The sequence below is a fragment of the Desmodus rotundus genome, chromosome 1 (genome assembly GCF_022682495.2).
Source record: "Desmodus rotundus isolate HL8 chromosome 1, HLdesRot8A.1, whole genome shotgun sequence".
NCBI classification, from domain to species: domain Eukaryota; kingdom Metazoa; phylum Chordata; class Mammalia; order Chiroptera; family Phyllostomidae; genus Desmodus; species Desmodus rotundus.
Window position 1 is genome coordinate 20,954,078 of NC_071387.1, and position 16,920 is coordinate 20,970,997.

Below are 16,920 nucleotides of genomic sequence, written 5' to 3' on the forward strand. Positions count from 1 at the left end.
TGGAGTGGGAAGATCAGATTTCTCAACCGTGGGGCATTTGAAGACTGCTGTGGGAACTGAGGATCATTCTTAATTCATATCAGTGGTTATGTATATTGAAACTCAGAATATCAGATGGTACAGAAGCAAAGATGAACGTGACAGGGTGCTGCCAACAAGATGTTTAACAGTGATGATTGTTACTTGAAATTGGCCATGGGGATTGGCTGTACGGTAGGCGGCGATAGGAATGGGGGGCTGTAGGCAAAGGAACGACCTAGGAAAGGCCATAGGAGTGTGGCTTTATGTAGGAGAACACGGCCTGGCATTTGACCGAAGCCAGGGTACATGTGGGGAGATAAGGTGAGTGTTGGGTTGGGCACTGCTGACTGTGCGGAGTCCCTGCCATGGCCGAGGAGCCTGCACTGCATGCTCTGGTGGAAGTGCTTGCAAGAAGAGGGATTGAGATGAGAGCTGTAGGGTGTGAAGGCCATTCCAGCAAACGGGAAAGGTGATTTTAGAAGGGAGTACCTAGACGGAGGGAGACCTGGGGCCACTCGGGGCTGTTGCTGTGGTCCCCATGGGGTGATGTGGCCTGAACCATGATAGGGAAAGGAAGGGAGAGCCTTTCTGAAGATGGGTGCAGAGGGACATGCCACCTGATAGATGTGGAGCAGGGGGACACATGGGAGCCTCGTGCGCCTGCAAGTCAATGGCTCCTAAAATCCTTCCACTGCCCAGATGTCATGCTTTCCATTTTAGTTCACAACTAGGATGCATACGCTCGACTGTCACACTCACGCACAGCTTATTTCCTCCTTTCCAACCTGCCTGCGATGTCTGGTGTCTTATGCTATTGAGACAGACTCATGAGACTTGGATGGGTTGATTCTGTCTCCTTTGTTTTTCCAGGACTAGAGGACCGGTTACATTGCAATCAGGTCAGCTTGCAGTGAGACACTGCCAGTTGCCTCTTATCTAAGAGGGTCAGGATAGTGCATTCATTTGGGCAGACAGTTAAGACATCAGCTGTCCAGCAGCCTTCCTTATCAGGAGCATGGCTGGGAACTCCTGACCGTCCTGCGAAGATATCACAATGTCCCTACCTTTCCCTGCTGGCTGTCTGCCCTGGCCCAGTCTTTAGCTGGCAACTCTCGACTCATATTTTACACACGATTTTAATGGGTTTGGTTATTTTTAGCTGATGTTAGATCAGAAGGAACTGCTACAGAGGGACATGCCAACTCAAAACCACTGGTTGTTGGTCCTTGTGAAAGAGTGATGTGTTGATATGGGAGGAAGAAAAACTAGGCAATGTGGATGCAAGACTCTTAGGCAGTGTTCGCTACCCTGCATTGTAGGGGACAGCTTGCTCACTCTATGGGTCTTAAAGGAGATGGAGCATCGTGGGATTCCAGAAGGGTAACCTGGATTTAGTAAGGGTTTACATTTTATATATCCTGCTGAGGAAGGCAGGGAGGTAGTGGTAGGGCTACCCATGGTTTGCGTGACTTGGCTTTCCAGGAAAGATTTATTTGGTGAGGCTTCCTGTAGCCATTCCCTTCAAGACTTTGTGACTGCAGTGTACGCCAGTGCCTAGTATAATGGCTGGCATTTGGTGAGCAATTGGTAAATATTTGTTGAATGAGTGGATTCCTTACAGAGGGAGAGACCTCGTTGACAGTGAGGTGACAAGGAGTGGCTTCTAGTCTAGTCACATTAGTGGATCTCCTATTGTAACCACGAGACAGCACTTCACTTAACAGCCACAAACTTGTGTTTAGGTAAATGGTTTTGGAAGTGCAGCAGGCTTCTCTAGGCGTTTGTTCCTGGAATACTCAATTTGAAAAGATTTTAATGAGTGTGTTCTCATTTTTAGGCCTGCCACTTGTGAAATACTGGTCAGTTGTCTGTGCATGGCCCGTCCTGAAGGCCAGTCTCTTGGCCCCAGACCTCACCTGCATCCCCTATCCATCGTCCATCCATCCTTCTTTCCATCCATATATATATGTATACACACACACACACATACATCCTTCCATCCATCCATCCATCCATCTATACATACATAATACATACATCCTCCCATCTATCCATTCATCCATCCTTCCATCCATCCTTCCATCCATCCATCCATCCATACATACATACATACATCCTTCCACCCATACATACATACATACTTCCCTCCTTCCATCTATCCATCCATACATCCATACATACCTCCATCCTTCCATCCATCCATCCTTCCATCCATCCATCATCCTTCCTTCTATCCATCCATCCATCCTTCCATCCATATATATATGTATACACACACACACACATCCTTCCATCCATCCATCCTTCCATCCATCCATCCTTCCTTCCATCTATCCATCCATCCATACATACATACATACATACCTCCATCCTTCCATCCATCCATCCATACATACATACATACCTCTATCCTTCCATCCATCCATCCATCCATCCTTCCATCTATCCATCCATCCATACATATACATACATACATATATACCTCCATCCTTCCATCTATCCATCCATCCATACATACATACATATATACGTCCATCCTTCCATCCATCCATCCTTCCATCCATCCATCCATCCACCCATACATACATATACATACATACATATGTACCTCCATCCTTCCATCCATCCATCCTTCCTTCCATCCATCCATCCATCCACCCATACATACATATACATACATACATATGTACCTCCATCCTTCCATCCATCCATCCATCCATATATACATACATACATCCTCCCATCCATCCATACGTACATACATACATACATACATACATCCGTCCATCCATGCGGCAAACAGACATTTATGGAGTGCCTACTGTGTGCCAACCAGGTGCCGTGCTTTGGGGACGGTGGAAAGGGGGAGGTGCTGCTGAGATGACCACAGCTGGTCCTGCCCCGGGGAGTGATCAGTCTGAAGTCAGCAACGCAGGAGCACCTGCGACTGCGGTTCAGTGTGATAAATGTGCATGTGGTAAAGGCATGTGTCTGCTTCTGGGAACACAGAGCAGGGGCACTTACTGCGCTGGGTCGGAGGGAGGCTGCTGAAGGAGGGAATGTTTGGGCAAAGCCTGAGAGGGACAGTGTGTGAGCTTCTTGGGGCTGCCCTGGGGCGGGCGGGGGGGGGGGGGAGTCCTGACTGGCGGTGCAGGTGAGTCACGTTATCTGGAACCTTCTCAGTTTTGAGAGTGAGTGGTCACTCTGCAGGCTGGGAGGAGTGAGAGATGGGGGTTCGTGTGCTGTGGCCCTGACCCTCGCATCTTCATCCCACCCCCAACCCACTACACTAAGACCTCTGTTTGGAGGACCCTTCTATTCCAGCCCCTGTAATTTTGCCAGATACTTTTTAGAGCAGGAAGGGGCCATGGGGAATTCTCTCTTCCAGCAGAAGAGACCAAAGAGCATACTTGGTGAAGGGAGCTGAGGGGGGAGAAGTGTTTATGAGTAAAAATGTTATTTCTTATCCACCAGACCCTCTGTCTGCCACCTCTAAGTCCAGCTGAGGGTCTGCCAGGAGAGGAGCCAGTCTGGCTTGGCAGAAGGCACTCGCCACCCCGGAAAGGTTCTTTTCCCAGCCTCTACCATGAACTCTTTCTAAATTAAGAGCTATTTTAGAACGACATCAGAAAAGTAAGGTTTGGAGTGACTTAGAAACTTAGGCTAACCCCCTCATTCACCATGTGCAGAACTGTGCTTTTTCGGTTCATACTCTGTGTGTGTAAAAATTACATACCTGGATGGTGAGCCCTGAACCAAAATACACAGACCTCGGTGGGGAGCAGGCTGGGTACGGGGCCAGTTGCGTTCAGGTGGCCCTGTACGTTCAGGACGCCATGTCTGATCTGCAGCTACAGAAGCCCAGGATGGGCACCTGGATTTGGGGGAATTATGAATGGTTTCAGGTCACCGTTTGTGGTGCATCTGGGACTAGAGCATAGGTCTCTTGCTCCCTCCTAACCCAGTTCTTTCTGCTACGTCCTGCTGCTCGAGCTGCGCACCAACTAGCTTTGTCCCAAGGACGCCTGCTAATGAGTCATTGGCATCGGGCTAATTAAGTCCTCCATGGGGCCAATAGCACCGGATCATAAGAGGAAAAAATAGAAGATGGATTGTTATAAGCAAGGTGGAAGAGTGCCAAAACGGTGATTTTATTTTTTAAAAAATTGCGTTTGCTGTCGAACAGCTGCCAAATCATCAGTGTGAAAACCTGGGCAGAAAACCATCCATGGCGTCTCTATCCTAACACAGCTGTTTTAGTTTTTGCAGATTTCCTGTTTTTATCAAGCAGTCCACAAACAACCTGTGCATATTTTTATGTAGTTGGAATCACAGCTTCTTCCTCCTTTCTAGTCTCTTGAGTTAAAATTATCATAAGAATGTTCCTTCTTTCTATCTTCATAATTGTTTTTATAATGGCTGAACAGTAGTCTGGAGTTTGGTGGCCCTGGTTCTGTGTCCTTGTGATTGGAGTCCGGCTGTGTCTCCTTTCTGTACCGCCCCCTGCCCCCATATTATTTTTCCAAGAAAGCTGTAGGGAACGTTGCTGCGCATCAAGCCTCCTGCCTCTGTCAGGTCCTTGCCTTCAGAGGAGTGTCTCCAGGACGGAAAGTTGGAAGGGAACAGGCTGGATTCCAGTGACTTCGTTTTGATTTGTGTTTCTAGTTTCGGTTATTGTTTTATATAACACAATTACAGGCGAGCACAGAAAGCAGAGGTGCAGGTTAATGAGTTACTAGAAGGCAGAGGCCCTGGTACCGCCACACCCAGGTTAAGAGCTGGAACCCTGTCCGACAGCCAGAAGTTCCCCCTGTGCCTCTGCAGTCACATCCCCTCCCTGGGTCCCCTCCCAGGCACATCCGCTCCTGGCCCCCAGAGCAACCACTGCCCTGACTGGATTGTAATCACTTCTTTTCTCTCTTTCCAAGTTTTACCACCCGAGTGTGCGTCCCTGAACATTGCCGGTTAGATAACTTTTAACCTGTAGGTGTCTCCTTCATCTCTTCTTTTTTGTGTACTCTGTTTGTTGAAGAAACTGGGTCTTGGGTCCTGAGGAGTTTCTAGAATTTACCACAGGCTGGGTATTGCTGGTTGGAGTTCCAGGTAGTTTAGAACATTCCTCTGCATTTCCTGCCTTTGGCAGTTGGTTCTAGTGCTTGACTCAGTACTGGGCTTAATTCTGCCCCGCCTCTATGCCCCCAACTCCCCCCACTGAAAGAGAGGCAAGGGGAGCAAGATTCTGTGTTGGGTGGTGGGGTGTTCTTCATCAGAAGGTATGTAACGGCTGGCTGTCTCCCTTGGGGGTGCTAGTAGGCACTGGTGCCCAGTGCTTAGAGCCTGCCATTTGGTAGAGGTTACAAATTTGTGATATTGCAATTCTTTTATTTTACCTTCACTTATTAGGAATAAATGAAAAACTCTGCTCATCTACTATGTTCAATGGCTTTATTGAGGTTCATATATGATACAATTTACCTCTCTGAAGTATACAATCCAGTGGTGTTTAGCATATTCTTAGAGTTGCGCATCTATTAACAAGATCAATCTTAGAACATTTCACGAACGCCACCCTCCCCCCGCCCAAAAAAAAACTTTACTCACCTTAGTGGTCGCCCCACAAACCCAGGCAGCGCTAAGCAACCACAGTCTAATTTCTGCTGCCAGATTGACCCATTTGGGACATTTCACGTACTCTGTGGTCCTTCGCAATGGCCTTCTTTCACTAAGTCTTCAAGGTGCATCCATGTTGTAGCATGTGGCAGAGGTTCATCCCTTTTGATGGCAAAATACTATTCTGTTTTATGGCCAAGACCGCCGTTTCTCCATCCATCAGTTAATAGACATTTGAGTTGCTTCCACTTTGGGACTGCTGTGAATCATGCTGCCGTGAGGATTTTTGTACAAGTTTCGGTGCGAACATCATGTTTTCATGTTTCGTGAACGTATACCTGGGAGTGGAATGGCTGAGTCAAATGGTAACTACGCTTAGCCGTTTGAGGACCTGTTAGGCTGCTTCCCAAAGTGGCTGCACAGTGTTACGTGCCCATCAGCAGTATGTGAATGTTCCAGCTTGTCCATCATTTGTCGTGTGTTCTATTGTAGCCATCCCAGTGAGTGTGAAGTGGCGTCTGATGATGGTTTTGATTTGCATTTCCCTAATGACGAATGATGTTGAGCACCTTCTCGGGTGCTTATCCTGCTTATGGAGAACCCTCTGTCTATATCTTTGGCTCATTCTTTAATTGAATATTGCCTTTTTATTATTGAGTTGCAATAGTTCTTTATTCTAGATAGAAGAAGCCCCTTATCAGAGATGGGATTTACAAAATCTTTCTCCCATTCTGGGTCGTCTTTCTACTTCTTTGATGTCTTAGTGTCCTTTGAAACACAAAAGTTTTACATTTTGATGATGGCCAGTTTATTTTTTTCTTTTGTTGCTTGAGCTTTTGGTGTCATATCTAAGAAACCGTTGCCTAATCCCGAGTCATGGAGATGAGTGCCTAGGTTTTATCCTGAGAGCTTCATACTCCCAGCTCTTACATTTAGGTCTTCAACCCACTTGGGGTTGATTCTTGTGTATGCCCTCATCTACTCTTTGATTACCCAGTGCTAGAGTGGAAGGCAGGATTAATGCCTGATTCCCCCCCCCCCCCCTTTATTTACCAGTTTTCATGATAAAGTGTTGGTTCCCTAACGTCCTATGAAGTTGTTATTCGGTGGGTTTTTTCCTTTCTTTTTTGTCTTTGGGAGTGCTTAGCTTTAATCATGAGTTTATATTCTATTAAAGCCAATTAACATTTTTAAATTTTGCATAGTGTGACACATACATATATATAATATGCAGAGAAAAGTGATTTTAAAAAAATCTCTTGGTTTCTTACCTAGCTATCACATTCTAAATTTTCCTGTACCCAATTGCCTTTCAGAAACATGCCAAAGGCCAGGATTTGTTCGATCAGATCGTGTACCACTTGGACCTCGTGGAAACAGATTACTTTGGCCTCCAGTTCCTTGACTCCGCCCAGGTTGCCGTATGTATTCCTTTGATTCATTTCAGGACAGATTAGCTTTTCATTGCTAATCACAGGACGACAGTTGCTAGAAGCTGGTAGAGAAACATAGGCTTGAAACTGTGATATTGTTGCCATGACGAGCAGGTGGGCTGGTGGTGACAGTGCCCGTGTGAAATGCGTCCAGGCTGCCCCGCCCTTGAGGTGGCCAACAACCAGGAGAGGAAGGGTGAAAGAGCGTGCGTGTCGCATGTGGGGCTGCGTTAGGGAAGCATTTCCAAGCGTAGGGAGGCAAGACGGGCACATTTTTAGAGTAGGTAGAAATCATCACCGGAAATCTTGCAGCGAGGCTGCTTTTATTTTTAACCAGCAGAAGAGGCTGCACCACCATCTTCTTGTGAAGACTTGCTGGGTGCGGACAGCAGGTGCCGTGAACACGGTTGGATGCCAGCCAGGCTTGGGGCGGGGCAGGGGGAGCAGGTCTTGGCTTCGCTGGAGAACCATCTCGCGGGCTCCAGGAGGTTGTCTTAGGTCAGCAAAGACTTCCCTCGCTTTGCTTGAGACAGAAGTGTTCACCGTGGCGATGCTGGGGTGACCGAACTGGACACAGCTCAGGATCCCTTATTTAGAAAGCAGGAATGACTTCAGAGACTCCCTCCCCAATACAGTCTAGCTTTGGGTTTCAAAGGTAATTTATTCAACAATCTAAAAGTATTTATTTAGTGGGTGCCTCATAGGCATGGGCCCCGTTCTTAGCTTTGTGGATAAAGCAGTGAACACACATACAATATGACAGGTAGTAATAAGTGTTAAGAACTATAAAGCAGAGTAGGGGGCGCTGCTGTTTTAGACAGTGTGTGAAAAGGTGGGTCCCCTGATAGGAGGTGTTTAAGCTAGAGGCCAGGAGCTCCTCAGCCGTGGTGAAGCCTTTTTACCTGAGACACTTTTTCAGTACTTCCCGGGAACCCCATGTGACAGCTGTAGAGTGAGGACGCTCAAAATTGATGCCTGGGAGTTGGGTCTGCCTGTGGACGTCAGTGTGATGCTGGGACCGCGGATGATACAGTGGAATCAGGACTTCAGTGCATCCTGGTTATAGTGCCTCCTGTGCAGACCCTCCCCTGTCCCCATGGGATGTCCTCTCTGCACCTTCAGGACCTCCTGTCTGCCATCAGCCATCCCCTCCCCTCTTACTGCTGCTGTGAACACTCAGCCACCTCTTTGAATTGCCGACCTGATTCCTTCTCCATTTCACAGCGCAGACTCTCACTCCAGCCCATGGGGGCCATGGGGAGGGGCAGGCCAGCCTTTCTCTTTCCAACTCCCTGCCCAATTCTGTTTCCTTTGAGGTTGGGTCACCCAGGGCGCTGCCCTCTGACCTTAGCACTGTCTTCCGCATCCCTCAAGGCCTCTGGCAACCTCAGAATTCAAGTTGTTGATGCTTGTAAGTATTCTGGACACTGTTTCTCTCCTTGAAGCTTCATCTGACCAAACCCTGCCCAGATTCATGCTGGCCTTGTCACCGCCCAGTCACTCAAGACCCGGAATTCTCTTTCCCCGTTCCACGATAACTTCCCTTGGTTCCATCTTTCCCGTCCCACTGCATCTGGCCTTGGCCTTTAACGATCCCTTCCCGCCTTGTTCTCCCGTCTCCCAGCCTCCTTCTGCCCTTGCCTTTCTCTTGGCCTGGCGGAGTCTCAGCCATCTCACCTGTGTCCTTACTTGCCCTTTGATTCTCTGCCCCCACAACTGTCTCCGGGCCTCCCCTTGACACCCAGGCCCATCTGTTTCCTCTGCTGCTTCTCCCGGGCTGCCAAGCATCACTGGAGAGTCACAGGCTGAGCCTGTTGGCACCAGTGCAGATCATGGGTTCACAAAGTCCAAGCCCCAAGTTGCTTTTGGAGCCTTGTTAGCTCCTGATTGGCTCTTTTTTTGTAGAATCCTCACCCAGGGATATGTTTATTGATTTTGGAGTGGGGGAGAGAGAGAGAAATCGATGTGAGAGAGAAACATCAATGTGAGAGAGAAACATCAATAGGTTGCCCCCTGTACGCACCCCGACTGGGGATTGAACCTGCAACCTGGGTATGTGCCCTGACTGGGAATCGAACCTGCAACCTTTTGGTGTACTGACAACACTCCAACTGAGCCACCTGGCCAGGGCACCTAATGGACATGCCCCACAGTTCCCCTTATGAGTCTTGACCACAGACATGTAATTCAGTCCCCACATAGACTATCCTTGAAGTTGGCCTTCCCTCCTTCTGAGAAGACCCAGATCATTTGGCTAAAATTCCTTGTTTTCTTTCCTTAAAACACAACAGCCCTTCTTGCCATTTTGTCTTTAGGGAGTATGCTTGTTTCTCCAGCGCTGCCACCCCCCAGCTCCATGGTCAGTTCCATCTCCAGCTGCTTCCTGAGTGCCAGAAGTAGTTTTCCTTTCTGTCCCCAGCATCCAACATTCGTCAGCCCTCCCCTTCCCTGATGCTCCTCTCCATTCTGTCTTCTCCTGTGTATCTTAACCTGTGTAGTGCCTGTGGGATATTTTTCATTTCAGCGTGTCGGTGGCCCTGGGCCAAGAGTCAGACCTGGACCCTGTTCCTGGCTCTGCCCCATCTCAACTGGTGTGCTTTAGACAAGCCACCTTTTCTTCCTTGGTCTCAGTTTCCTCATCTGTAGAATAGGCTTCTTGGACCTATTCTCCCAAGATCTGTTCCTGTTCTAATGTTCAGTGATACTGAGTCTGAAGAGGAGGCAGGCGTGTCTGCCCACACATCTTTTCTAGTTAGAAGGAAGAAGATCTCTGTCCTTTCTGCCATTAGAGCCAAGTGCCTGTTGCCCTGGTGGCATGTCCTTATGTCCAGATGACCACTTGGATTCCCAGAAAGCCAAGGATGTGACTGCATTGAAAGACTTGACTGTGAACCTCTGCTCACCAGGCTGCGGGCTGTCCCGCCCGCCAGTGCCCTGTCACTGCGCAGCAGAACTCGTGCTCGCAGCAGGCTCCAGGCTTCCCTCCCGGGCCGAACACCTGCAGATGTGAGCACTTTCCGGGACCCAGCCCTGCGATGCGCTTTTCTGCCCCACAAAAGCAGGTGCAGGGTCTTCATTCGTCTGACTCTGGACCCAGGAGAGTTGCTGCAGCTGCACCAGCAGCAGCCCTGGGCCCTTCTGCTCATCAGTGTGACTTCTAAGCTGGGTTCAGGTCATGCCTGCAGTCACGTCTGTGCCTTTGCTGGTGCCAGTCCCTCTCCTAGAATGCCCTTTCTCACCCCATTTCAACTCCTGGCCACCCTTCAAGACCATGTCAGGTGACACTCTGTCAAGGACTACGTCCTGAGCTCTCACAGCGTTTTCCGACTGTGTGTAAACCTCTGAGCTTATTTTGCCTTCTGTGACAGCTTGCTCGTTTGGCCTCGGGTTCATTATTTGTATATATAAACAAAACCTTTCTGATTAGGCCCTAAGACTTAGTACTTCCTCTTTTTAAGTTGGTGGCTTTTGTGACAAGGCACACATACCTGAGAACCTTGGTCATTAGCCCCAGAAAGGACCTGAGGGGCCATCTGTCCAGTATTTCCATCTCGATGGTGAACCCCAAGGCTTGGACCGCGGCGAGTCAGTGAGCAGCAGAGCCTGACTCAAGCCCGGCCTTTACAGTTCAGGTTTAAGTGCTCTTTTCTGTTCCCTGTGCTCTCGAGCCTCAGTCTTCGCCACTGAGCAGTGGAGGTGGTGACATCTGTTTCACAGGGAAGTTAAGGGGCTTAGTGAGTTACGGGAGCAGAAAGGACTTTATAATCTGACATGGGTGGGTGTCTCCTCTTCCGAGCTGGACATTCTGAAGGGGGACCAGCAGTTACCACAGCCCCGGTGGTGGCACGCTGAGGTTAGCTGGAACCTGCCAGGCCATCTTGCCTGTGGGAGACGCCTCAGCAATTCAGACAAGAGCCCTTCAACTTCTGGGATATCACTGATTTTTCGGAGGACGTGGGACAGTGCTGGTAGTGGCAGGTGACTGAGTGTGGTGGCAGGGGTGTTCCTGGGGAGACTGGGTAATAGATGGGAGCCTGGGGGGAACGAATGGTCTACTTGTCTGTTGGCTTATTACTCCATAATTGAGGCTTCCGAAAGGACTGACACCCCCACCCAGCCCCTGACGTGCCAATCAGAGTCTGGCCCAGGCAGGGCTCTTGGCACAGCTCTCTTCCTAAGTAACCAGCCTCCATCCCAGCTCCCTGCGAAGAGCCAAGCCTGGTTTCCATAGAGCCCTGCCCAGCCCTGAAGCAAGGTCAGAGTCTGTTGGCATCTCCTATTTTTAGCAGTTGGGACTGGGGCCTCCTGTTTCCTTTTCCGTATCAAAGTGGGAAGGCTACCTGGGAACCCTCTGTGCTGATCTCACTTCTGCACAACTCCAGGCAGGGCAGGGGTTTGAATTTTACATGGCAGAGCCCTCTTGCTGAGAGCCGGCTCTGCCTGCTCCCCCAGCTTTCTCACAGCCTGGTGGGATAGCTGCTGTTTGCTGATGTCTCCCTCCTCCCCACTGGGCATCTAACTAAGGCTTTAGGTTACTTAGGTCTAACACTCACCGCTGATCTGTGAAGCTGACCAGAGGACCGGCCCATCTTACAAATCATGAAGCCGAGGCTCAGAGCCGTTGGGAGCCTTGTGTAAGTTAAGGGACGGAGGCAGCATTCAGTACCGGCCTCATTCCAAAGCCCAGAACTTTGCACTGTGGGCTCTGCTGGTTGTATTACACATGGTAACATCTCTCTCTCTCTCTTTCTCTCTCTCTCTCTCTCTCTCTCTCTCTCTCTCTCTCTCTCTCTCTCTCTCTCACACACACACACACACACACACACACACACACCCGTGTCAGTAGCCGGTCAACAATCTTTGACTTGGAGCTTACTCAGTGCCGGGCTCTGAGGTGCAGAAGCAAGCTGGACACTGTCCCTGCCCGCCACATTCGGGTGAGGGACCAGACAGTTGATCCTTGGCATAGAGTGGGTTCAGTCCTCCACTTGGGGAGCCTGGAGGAACAAAGCCTAAGTGTCAAGGGTCAGGTGGCCACAGTGTTCCAGGGGGAGGGTGAACATGGGGTAGGCCCCAGAGTATGGAGGAGTGCCAGGCGGAGGAGCAGCAGGGATCTGGGGCAGGGATAACAACCTCCTAGTGGAGCAGGAGTCCCTTCCCATCCCTGGGGCGGGTGTACTAGAGGGTAGGTGTCAGCCCCACCCCAAGTGAAAAGGGAACGTTTTTTATGGTGGTGTGTTTTACAGCAGGGAATGCAGGCCTTTCTCTCAAGCCCTGGGAGCGTTTTTCCCCTGGTCTTTGCAGTGTGGAATTGGGTAGATGGGGGATTAGAGGCCTGAGGCTGGGAGATAAGGACGACAACTGCAGGAAGGGCTGAGTGGCTGCCTTAGGGACTGTTGCAGCTTCACTCTGGTGCTTGTCTGGAGAGTCATAGCATTTGCTACTTGTGTGGACACTACTGGGCAGTCCCCTCACTTCAGAGGTACCTGAAAGGGAAGTGGGACAGTATAAACTCTAATAGCAGATACGTCACTGTAAAAGTTTAAAAACCTTCCTTCCATTTGAATGGTTCGTTATCGTTTCCATGGACATTCACTCAGCTGATTCTTCAGACAGTGTGCCAGGGGCTAGCTCAGTGCACAGATGAGGAAACTGAGGCTGGGACGGGGGTCCTTGCTCATATACTTGGTGAGTGGCAGAACTGGGACCCGAAATCTGATCTTCTGCCTCCTTCCACTTTAGTACCAATAAAGGTAAAACAGCTTAAGAAATGTCGTGGGCCCCGCAGCAGCCTGATTCTGAAGGCTGGCAGGGCGAGTCTTTTCCTGCCCATGTGCAAATATTGGTACTCAGCGTGAAGCTGGTGATAACGGGGTCTCTACAGTTGATTTAGACCTATCCCCAAGGAAACCTCAAGTAGCTGGCATCGATGGTGAGAGGGAGGAGAGATGCCTCCTGTGGCAGGGAAGGCACTCCAACCAGTGTGTGGTGTGGAGGCCCAGAGCGCTGGTGGCAACATAGCTGGAGTCAGACTCCTGCCACCTCCTCCTCCTCCTCTCGCCCCTCCTCCTCCTCATAGTGCTGTGATCCTGGGCACCTCATGCGCCAATCCCCCCCACCCAAAGCTCACACACGTTTCAGGTGCCGATCACAAGATGACACTCCACAACCAGCCTCACACGTGCCATAGTTCCAGAGCTGTTGTACCATGAGAGCAGATGCTTTGCCAGGTCATCTCACATCATGGTTTATGGGAAGCGTTTTGCCAGGTGGACTTGGATGAGAAGTTCAGATCAGAAACCCCCTTTCTAACACCCATTAGAGTGTTTGAGATAAATGTCTTGTCCTTTGAACTCAGAAGTGCCCCTGTCTGTTTCCAGGGATTGCTTTAATGGTCAGTTAAGAGGGCTGGGGCCATTCGCGGTGGCCTCTGCTGACAGGCGGCCCGGCTGTGTTTAGGCAGGACGCAGGTGAACATCTGAGACAAGTCCTGCTGCTCCAGGCCTCCGGACCAAACCCAGGACCCGATTCACTAAACACCACGCAGGGCCTCCACGCCCGCTGTCCGTCACAAAGTGGTTTTGTCGGATGAAATACTGGTGGGTGATCAGAGTCTGGGCAGCCCGTGCAGCTAAGAAGAAAGTCGAGTCATTTTGAACTGGTTGGATACAACACAGGTTTTATCATCTCTCGTTTGAGGACGGTGACTGGGTTTCTTAGCGCCTCTGATGCAGGCAGGCCAACCTGATCTGGACGCCACGGGGTCAGGAGCTTTTAAAAGGGAGCTGTTTCTGATTTCTTTCTCAGCTTAGCAAACCCCAGACTTTTCACAGGCCTCCATCCTGGCAGGTCCTGCTCCGGGCAGGGCTCCAGGCCGTTGCTGGGCAGGAAGGAAGGGAGCTCCTTAGCAGTGTGGCCAGAGGGAAAGCAGTCTGCTGTCCAGTGGAAAGAAGCATCTAGCCGTGATCTGTCTGTGCGTTAACACTGGGGGTAGACATTTGGCCAGTAAACTATGAAATCGAGATTTTACAGAGCTCAAAGAGAAATTTTCAGAAGGGGTCGTGAATGTTTCAAGATCCCCAAGATCATTAGGACACATCCTGGGTCGGAGATGATGTGGGAAAACTTCAGCACTGAATATTTTTAAGGGCACGCTGGGCACCTTTAAAACACACTCATGTTCAGAGATTCTGTTTAATGGGGTCTTGGGTGGGATCTGGGTGTATTCATGATGTAATGTTCAGCCAGGGTTGAAAACCACAGCTAAGGAAACGACACAAGTTGGACTTGGATCGAGACTGGAGTTTGATAATAGACGGAGAGGAACAGCGGGCTTTAAGCTTGTTCTATCCAAAGTATGATAAGGAGACTTGAGGCAGGAAGAAATGGGACAAGCTCTTTAAACCATGAGACTCTGGGCCTGATAAGCTTCGAAGGCTGATTGCAGGGAGGAGGACGTTCTTTGCCAGGTAATGCGGAATTCTTTTGAAAGTAGGAAGAACAGGGTTAGTCATAGCCATTAGCATGACCCCTACTGTGATAGGAAAGTAAATATTATAATACTTGAGTCCTCCAGTCTTTATCTGCTCCCCCCCCGCCCCAGGTAAGGCCCAGGTTCTCCTTACTGGTTGAGGGCGGCAATGAGACCTAATTCTCAAGAGGCAAATTGATCATCAAAAGCTGCCTGATAGGCAAATGACACATGAACGAGTAATGAAGTGCCAACCCAGCCCACACGCCATGGAAGCAATATTCTCAGTAAAAGTAAAAAATATCAGGCATCAAAGTCAAAAAGAAACGAGTAAACAGTATTCACAGCCCTGTATCCAAAATAACCCCTCGAAACCTTTCTGGACCTATCCGGATAGAAAATACTAATTTTATACCAACGGGATTCTACCTGATCGTTTTCCTCGGGCGTGGTACTGTGTGCATCTCTTGCCACATCAATAAATGAAGGCCCTCATCCGTTTCAAAGGCTGAATAGTAATACATGGATGAGCCTTTTTTTTTTTAAATCCGTCTTTGTTGGTGAGCATTTAGGTCATTTCCAATTCAAAGCCATTAACAATGAGAGAAAGCATCCTCTACATGTGCCTTTGAGGTACGCATCTGGCTTCGGTGATCTGCTTCTTTTATGACAGGCGGTTGGTTGCTGCACCGGGAGTGGAGATGACAGAAGCCCACGTTCTCCCATTGTGCTGCTTACTGCGTATTGTATTATAATTCATCTGCTATTTGCTCTTCTGTTGCCTTGTCCCGCTCCTCCCACACAGGCACAGTGGGCCCGTTGGTGAGGGGCAGAGTACACTGTACTAATTTAGCCCCGTCCTTCTTCACCGTTCGCATGCGCCAGTTTGAGATTGCCTCGGAAGGTATATTGACGGGCAGCAGGATGGCCTCTGATCCCGAACAGCTAGTGAGAAGCCCGGTCTGGCTGTCATTCCAGCTGTTACTCGAACAGGGACCTTTCGTTCCGCATCCGGTTTCCAGAAAGTGATGGGGAAAGTGTGCCACGCTGTGTGCTTGGCACAGGAAACCCAGAAATGATCACGGGAAGCAGTGGCCCAGAGGGACGCACAGTGTTATGTTCCCCAATGTCCTTTTCCATGGAAGTTAAGCTTTTGAGGCTCCTCAGGACTGTGGCATCAACCACTTTGACATTCTAGAAAACGTTTGTATGGCGGGGGGGTGGGGGGTGGTTTTGTCATTTCCTGGGATGGATCAGGCTGAAGTGGTTGTTCCGGTAAAAATGAGAGGAAGTTGAATTGCTCTCAATGACCAGAGCCAAAGGGTCTCAGGCAAGTCCCTGCCTGTCTTTCCATCTTTAAATGTGGGTCATTTTCCTGGCCGAAGACTAAAGGGGTCATGGGTGGTGGTTTTATAATTTTAGAGTTTAGGGCGACAGAACTACGAGGCCAGTGTGGGATGAGAGAGTGGCAGAAATGCAGCCTGTAGTCTGTACTGGATTAGTGGAGACGTGGACTACCTGGGGAAGACGCACTGTGACTTGAGGAACTCGGAGGGAGGAGGCAGTGCGCTGCACGGACTTCACAGATCTATTAGGTAAAGGGGTTTCAGTCCTTTCAAGCTCCTCTTTGAAAAGCTTGTGGAAGCTGTGGGCCCGTCCCCCCCAGAAAAAACGCACCGTGTGCACAAGCACAGACTTCAATACCATCCCAAGCGGTTTGCAGATCCCCAGCCTGAGAGCTTGTGCCGCGGTCCAGTCCCTGGTTCACATGGGCAGAATCACTACGGTTTGTGGAGGTGGCCGACTCTGAGGGCTGTGTACGCTCGCTGATGCACTCTATTCCTAAAGAAGCGTTTTTCTTTCCTTTCAGCACTGGCTGGATCATTCCAAACCCATAAAAAAGCAGATGAAACGTAAGTAAGCAGAATTTAGCCAACTCACTTATTTCTCTTATCGGGAAGTAAACTCCTTGCCAGGGTTTTGAGGTGTTCTGTTTTCCTGAGAACTTGGAAGCATTATTAAAATAGATTCAATTTTAAGTGGGTGATTTTTAATGTCTCAAGGCTGGCCAAGTGGTTGAGTTTCAAACTCGAACAAGCATTTTTAGTGGATATTAAAAAAACACACTGTGCTCTGATTTGCAATCACACACCCCTGCCAATGAGGACTGATTGATCTGCTGTTCAGCAACCGGACTTCACACTTACTATGGTCCTTTGCAGTGAGTAATCAGGTAGCCCCCCGAGAGTGGGGGTGGGGGGCAGGAGAGACCTGTGAGAGCAGGTCCAGCTCTGGTGTTCCAGGTGTGGTACCCCGTTTCTTCAGTGATGTTTCTCCAATTTAACACTTGCAGGTGTTTTTACTGTATATTTGGATTACAGAACT

At 49.5% G+C, this 16,920-nt stretch overlaps 1 protein-coding gene across 5 annotated transcripts in view; it reads left to right on the plus strand.

Annotated features, from left to right (window-relative positions):
* EPB41L4B (erythrocyte membrane protein band 4.1 like 4B) overlaps positions 1–16,920 on the plus strand; it is a 119,506-nt gene that overhangs the window by 25,537 nt on the left and 77,049 nt on the right. For all 5 annotated transcript variants that reach the window (XM_053921964.2, XM_053921966.2, XM_053921970.2 and 2 more), the window contains exons 2-3: positions 6,948–7,052; positions 16,406–16,448. In XM_053921964.2, coding sequence (XP_053777939.1) covers positions 6,948–7,052; positions 16,406–16,448 — 148 coding nt within the window. The remainder of the gene's footprint in view (positions 1–6,947; positions 7,053–16,405; positions 16,449–16,920) is intronic.